Source organism: Mesitornis unicolor, unplaced genomic scaffold (genome assembly GCF_000695765.1).
Source record: "Mesitornis unicolor isolate BGI_N332 unplaced genomic scaffold, ASM69576v1 scaffold15218, whole genome shotgun sequence".
Taxonomy (NCBI): Eukaryota; Metazoa; Chordata; class Aves; order Mesitornithiformes; family Mesitornithidae; genus Mesitornis; species Mesitornis unicolor.
The window spans coordinates 27,104-34,349 of record NW_010201265.1 but is presented as its reverse complement, the minus strand read 5'-3'; the positions used below and the strand labels follow the sequence as shown (position 1 = coordinate 34,349).

Sequence of the window (7,246 nt, the reverse complement as noted above, 5' to 3'; positions counted from 1 at the left end):
CCTTCCAACCTGAACCGTTCTGTGATTCTATAACCAGGTCATCAGTGTGGTGTTGGGCCAGACCAGGTTTGGCTGGAGCTGTAGGTTGGTCACCAGTCACCTCCCAGCCTGTGCAGTGTCCCTTGTGCTGTTGGGGATGTGCTCTGGGAACAGCCCCACCACTCGAGCGGGCACAGGGTTTCTCACCCGAATCGGCCGATGGCTGCTCCCCGCATCGCCCCATCCCTACCTGGTGACGAATGTCCCAGAACAACTGAGCTGCAAACCTCAGGGGCTGTCCTTATCCCTCCTTGACAGATATTTTGTCCTGGTAATTGGTGGGAGTGCAGTTATTGGCATTTGGCAAACTTGGCTGGACAGGATTGTCCATAGAAATGTAATGGGGTAAAAAATCATTGTCCAGAGACTGGGAACGCAGAGGCTTGGAGCGGGGTGGACGTGTTATTGATACCATCCACCACTTTGGTGTTACCAGGAAAAGCTTTTAAAAAAATATTACTTTTCTTCCCTATCAACTAGTGATCTGGTTGTGGCAGAAATTATATAGTCTCGAAGAAGAAATCTTTACAGCAAAAGCTGTCAGCATCTTTATTTCACAAATAATTGCTGGTTCTTTTTATCTGTTACTTAACGCTATCATTTTTTTAATTCCTGCTTTCTGTTCTTGGTCTTATTTTTCCGTGTGTAGTTAACTGTGCTTATTGTGCTTTTCGTCAGCTCTCCTTGAACTTCTCACAACTGCTGTCACTTACTCAATGCTGCGTCTGTCAATTAGTTTTGCTGTTATCTGAGAGCTGCCGTTCTTGGCTAATAATTTTTCACTCAATCTAAGAACATCAGTGAAAGAAGAGATTTCCTTCATGCTGCAGTGGAAGTGCAGGATCCGTCGATACAACGGGAGGTGGAAACAGAGGTGTTTGAATTTGTGGCAGTGGAAAGATTTTGAGTGTGCCGATAGCTGGGGACGTGGATTGCTTGGTCAGACGAGTTGGAAACAGAGGAGTAGCTTGTTGGTGTTTGCAGTTGTGCTGTAACAGAGCTAATCATTAAAAAAATAATCAGGGAGTGGGACTTCTTACATGAAGAATTTGCCCACGTGGATCCTTGTGAGCAATACTCTCGACTGGGAAGTGGAGGTTCTGGTTGTGTTTTCCTCTGTTGTAAATCTTCAGTGAAGTAATTACGAGTCACTAAAAACTGCTCTTGTCTCTTTGCAGTTGGTTTTTGTTTCTTGGCTTCCCCACAGGTTTTTCCTTAACATCCCTCTCTTCCAGGCTCTTACAGTCCCGGCTCCTTCATTCCCCATCCCTGCCCAGCAGCCCCTCATCTCCCATTCCTGGAAATACAACTTTTCTGCAGCCCTTTCCCCCTGTTTTCATGCAGGAAGTGAAAAAACCCTCATTAATTGCAAGATGATCGGTTAATTAAAAAGAACTCCATTGCTTGGCTTCTCCTTACTCAGGTACAGCCTGGTTTATTGGTTATAAAAGCTGCATGTGTGTATGCAGTCTTATCTTAATATACGGACATAAGTGCTCCCAGTCCATAGGTTCTTCAAAGGAAACTTGAAATACTGATTTTTCATTTCAACTTAACGTGGGTCAAACAGTATTTCTTAACGGGGATTGTATTCTTTTTTCCTTGAAAAGACAATGGTGAACAGCTGCTGAAAGCTGATGCTCTGATTTACGTGTCTGAGACTCCCCAGGTGTTAGAATAACATCATTCTGGGGTGCTACTGACCTCTTCAAGTGTGGGGTTTTGGGTTTGTTTATTTTTTTTCCCCTCTTGCAACTCTGCCCTGCTGCAGAGCCAGAAGAACCCAATGGTCTTGTCTGCACCAGGCCTGGGTGCTCTGCTCGTGGAGGCCTGCTGGTGGCCCCAGGGGATGGTTAGCTTGGATATTAGGAAAAAATTCTGTACTGAAAGAGTGGGCAAGGACTGCAAGGGGCTGCCCAGGGACGTGTTTAGCCTGGAGAAGAGAAGGCTGAGGGGAGACCTCATCACCACCTACAACTGCCTCAAGGGAGCTTGTAGAGAGGTGGGTGCTGGTCTCTTCTCCCAGGTGATGGGGGATAGAACAAGGGGAAACGGCACCAAGCTGTGCCAAGGGAGGTTCAGGTCAGAGATAAGGAGGAAGTTCTGTACTGAGAGGGTCGTCAGAAGCTGGCACAGGCTGCCCAGGGAGGTGGTGGAGTCACCATCCCTGGATGTGTTTAAAGAGCGGGTAGACGAGGTACTTAAGGATATGGTTTAGGGGGTAGACAGGAGCGGTTGGACGTGATGATCTCAGAGGGCTTTTCCAACCGAGCCATTCTGTGATTCTGTGGTGGAGTCCCCATCCCTGGAGGTGGTCAGAAGACGTGTGGATGTGGCACTTGAGGACATGGTTTAATGGCCATGGTGGGGTTGGGTTGATGATCATAGAGGTCTTTTCTAATTACGGTGTTGGTAACTTCGTGGAGAAGAGATGCGTCGTGCTATAATTTATTTCCTATATTTGTAATTTTACTGCAGTATTTTTAATAGCCTATTTTTTTTAATCATGCATTTTAAAACGCTGCTGTAATAATTCTACTTGTCTTCACTAGAACCTAACAGCATTTTCTCGGCGTTGATTCATAGGGCCATAACTTCTTATGGCTACATTAATCATCTGTAGAAGTTTTTAACTTCTTTGGGATGTCTCTGGTTGCTTGCATAGCGATGCAGTTTGGAAAAGGGACTCGGTGAGAAGCGGGCTGGCAGCATAAGCCCGTTATTGTTCCTTGTCCTCTGCTTTTGGGAGCCTTTTCTTTTCTCGGCGATAATGAAATGAAAAAGTTTGGAAAACATTAAGCGGGGCTGAAATGTTTGGCAGGGCATTGTTGGAAATTAGCGTTGGTCTATTTTCACACTCCTCCCACAGTTGTCTTTGTGGGTTGGGTGTTTTTTTTTCTGTTGTTTGTGGGTTTTTTTGGGGAACAGCCAGGAGCTGGGACCGCGCCAGGGATTTTTCCTTCGCTGCATTCAGCGCTGTTTGTGCCACTCTTAATTACACGACTGTAATCTTCTGTGCTTCATTGTCCAAATAAAAAGTTCAGGCCATTCAGCGCTGTTTGCTGTGGGTGTTTCCATCGTGTAAATTAAGAGTTAATGAGTTGGGTTGGAGTTGTCCCCCTCCCCGTGGCAGGGGTGGCTCATGGTTTAATGGGTGACATGGGCATCGCTCTGTGGTTATCTCCCATCTCCTCTGCAGTAATTTAAGAGTGTTTCCAGTAAAATAGGAGCTAAGATGAGCCCTGGAAAAAAAAAAAAGCACTCTAATTGCAAATTGCTTTTAAGGAATAGAAAACTTGGGGTTGGTTGGTTGGTTTTCAAAAAAGCACATAAAGTATTTCAAGAATGATTCTTTTCCTTGAGAAGAATCAGAAAGTTTGGGGAATCTCGTAAGAGAATCTCTTAATTAGATTTCTGTCCTTCTTTAGAGAGCAAAACCCCGTCTGTATGATCTTCAAAATATCATCCAAATCAGCTACATGAGTGGAGCGAAGTATAGGGGTTGTCTGCTCATAATCCCTCTTCTGCTGCTCTGATTGTGACCAAATAAATCCAGGGGACCTCCAACAAGAGATTTAACTTGGACTCCAGATACAGCCAGAGGGGCTGCCAAGCAGCTGATAAATATTTTCATTATACATCAATTAAAGCTTTGGTTTGCCCGATTAGCGTTGCTTTGTCCGCTGTGACTGATGGTTTCGCTTCCAGTAGTCGGTGGTTTTTTCCCTTATTTAGGCCTTTGATAAAATTAGGTGATAGTGAGGTGAAAGGCCCTGATGTTCGTCACTGTCAATGAAATGCTCTCCTGTACACAGGGTTTTGCATGATTTTAAAGAAAGCATACCCCGGAAAACAGGAGGTGTCATCGGTGGATGTGTCGCTGTTGAGCATACAGGGATGTGTTACTTCTTTTACGAGTATAAGTTTGCTGTAAGGTCAAATTACAGATGCATTTTAATAAAGAAATAGGTCTCATGTGTATGTGTGTGTGTGTGTGTGTGTGTATATATATATTTTAAATGCAAAAGAGGAGTCGAGCAGGGGAGCGGGACGGTTTGTTAGCCGCTCTGCCTTCTCTTGCTTGCTTTCTTATTGCAGTTTACACTTCTGTGGTCTTACCTCGGAAAGCTGGGTGTGATTTCACAGTAACTAAATAAGGACAGATATTGCCTGCAATGAACTGAGAACACATTCATTTTCAGCAGATAATGCAGATAATCAGTGCTGGCAACAGATCCCTGTGTAAAGGAAGGAGCAGGTACCAGCTCAGGCGAGTGTAAAGCCGAGACTTCCATGAGGTGAAGCATTAAAATGGTTATAATGGGAACTGCTCATCAGCAGGTTGCCCAGGTCACGCTTTAAATTACTTGCAAAGAACTATACTGGTCCTGGTGTAATTTATTGGGCTAGAAATCCTATTAGAGGTAACATCAACCGGTGATTCTCAAATCAGAATGTGGAAGAGGTTGCTTTTTGTCAATGAAAAGTAGGTGAATCTATTTCAGAAAGCCAAAAGATGTGAGTAGAACCTAGATTTTACTCTGAAAAAAAGGAACAAAAACTGATCCCTGAAGTGAAGTTGGGATATTTTGGTGCATTCCATAAACATCTCATAAAATTCTCAGCGGGTAGAAATGGGAATATACTTAAGGTGCCTATGGGAGGTGAGTGGAGTTTGTGATCCTTTTCTGTTTGGGATGAGCGGAGCCGCTTGCAGTCAGTGCTGCTGCACTGGGGCTGCTCACACAGGTTTGTGCAATCCCTGTATTTGGGCTCTGTATCCTTTTTTTACAAGTTATTGTAGTAATGATACATTCGTTTTCTGAAATATTTTTTCCCCTCTTTTCTTTCTTTCCAGGATTTTTGCTCTTTAAAGACTATTGCATGAATGAGATCGATGAAGCTGTCCCTCAACTGAAGTTTTATGAAGAGGTAAGCGGCTGTCAGCGGAGTTTTGGGGCTGAGGAGGGGTGCTCATAGGGAAGGGGACGTGCGAGGCCGTGTGTCCTTTTGGGTCCTTTCAGCTCCATAGTGGAATGGTTGGTTGATGAGAGAAATGTTGTATTTTACTTTAAACAAGTTCAACATTTAAAAACAGCAGTATAACTATTTAATCAAGTTGGTAATTGGGTACAGCACTCCTACAGCTTATGTTATGAGTAGCGTGAATGATTCTTTTGCCCTCTTACTGCGCGAATACTTAGGATTTAGAAAATGGAATATTTACAGGACTAAACTGCTTAGCTCAGCTTCTAACAGAGCTTTTGTTGGCCTATACTAAAACTGTGTCTTTTATTGAACAAAGCCTTTTAAAAGCTGCTGTTACAAGTTTTGTCCTCCGAAAGTTCAGTGTGTTTGGTTTTAGGGCGTGATACCTTGAAAACAAAGCAATGGAAGAAAGTTACCTGAGCAGCCACTTCATCAAATGTTCATTCACCACATTCTTGTGTCAAAAAATAACCTGGAAAATACTGAGAGAATGAGGGAAAGGGGAAGAATACTAACAGATATTAAAATATCTTGAGGTTTGCTAATGTTTTCTCTCATAAGGTACGTTCATGACCGTGGTTCATATGAAATATTCATTAGGATTGAGTTGAAATTGGGTTCATTGCAGTCTCTACTTGTTAAATATCTCTGATAGGTGAAGTTATGTTCTTGAGAAATGGGATGAGCTTTTGGTTTCACCCGTGAAGATGAGGATAAATCTTAGTTCTGCTACGAAACAGAGATGAAATTAAAGCAACATTTGCCAGCTCTCAGTGGCATTTCAACAGTGATTCCTTCTTTCCCAAAGGCCTGCAAGCAAAACCAGGGCCTTTTGTGATGCTCTAAATATAAACCTGCTGTTAATCCTATTGTAGGTGCTGGTTTTGGTTAAAAGAGGCGTGCGTGCTTTGAAAAGGCAACCTGTACTGCTCGGTGTTAATTAGAAACGCAGCCTGGGATAACCTTGTGTCTGGATTACTCCTAAGCTGGTGATTTAAAATTGCTCTTGCTGGGGGGTAGCAGCACAGAATAGGCTCAGCTGGTATCAGTTTGGAGATAAATGGAGATTTATCTCAGCGATGCACAGTTCCCCTGCTCAAATTAGACACTCGCTGTCAAGAAAGAAGAATCTTCCTCTACCGTTTCAATCTCTTTATATACGGAAGGTATCGCTGTCAGAAGTAACCCAAAAGGCACGGTGTAGCAGATTGTTTAGCAAGATATTTTTAGCTGCCTCTTTATCCCTGAAACAATTCGCAATTGTATTTTTAGGTTATTAGCAAAGTGTCGCCTAAAAAAAATTTCAACGCTTTGTCACGTTCTTTTCAGAAAAATCCCATTAAAGGTATTTAAAGAGAGGTTCATTGCGTTTTCTTCCGTGACGTACCCGATTCAGAAGCTCTTCCTTTTTTATGTATATATATATCTCTTTGATTTACTTACTGCATTTATTACATGGAGAGTAATTAGAGTACATCGCTTGATGTAGAAGGGCTCCGTACTCCAGGGATTTCGTGTTGCCGCAGCTTCAGTCACGATCGCGCATTTAACCAGATGAGTGATTCATCCACGTCGGTTTCCAAAAAATATTGAAGAAAAAGAACTTCTAGGTCCTTGAAAAGAACTTTGTCACCCGCTGTCCCTTTCTCCAGACCTCTGGAAAATAAAGGGACTTTGGTTCAAAAGCCCCCTGTAAGGGCAGGGGGCACAGACCCTCACCTGGTGCGGAGTTGGGTGCTTTAAAATAGAAATAGTGAAGGGTTGAAGTAAGACAATGCGATGTGCAGCAGGCTTTCTCCTTACTGCTAATTACTTGGCGGCGTTGCATTAATTAAAAAAAATGTTTCTTTGGCAAAGATGTTTCGGATCGTTTTAATTATACATTGGTACCGAGGGGGAAGTAGTCACAGATGGCAAATCCTGGTGGAGCCGTTGCCTTATCAGAGTCAGCAAACAAGAGGGCTACAGAGAGAAAAATATGGAGTTTAATTATGGTGTCCCACCTTCGCAGATATTGATCCGAATTGACCTGTCCCAGAGCTGTCCGGTGCAGCTCATCCTGCAATGGAGCAGCCTCTTGATGAAGAAATTAAAATATAATCGTGAAATAGAGATTTGGGAATCCAGAGCAGGGCTGCACGCGTACACCTCCTTGGGCCCTGGGACTGGGATGGTCCAGCAAGTCAGAACCAAGGCCTTTCCCTAAAGATCTCCTGTG

The 7,246-nt window shown here is 43.4% G+C and overlaps 1 protein-coding gene across 1 annotated transcript in view; it reads left to right on the top strand.

The window, feature by feature from the left end:
• Nucleotides 1–4,897: 4,897 nt before the first annotated feature.
• The window catches only part of LOC104545003 (beta-adrenergic receptor kinase 2), a gene marked incomplete at its 5' end in the record, with an annotated part of 26,663 nt that continues 24,314 nt past the window's right edge, over nt 4,898–7,246 (top strand). Inside the window, one exon of the mRNA XM_010190020.1 lies at nt 4,898–4,971. Within this exon, the coding sequence (XP_010188322.1) occupies nt 4,898–4,971 (74 nt within the window). The remainder of the gene's footprint in view (nt 4,972–7,246) is intronic.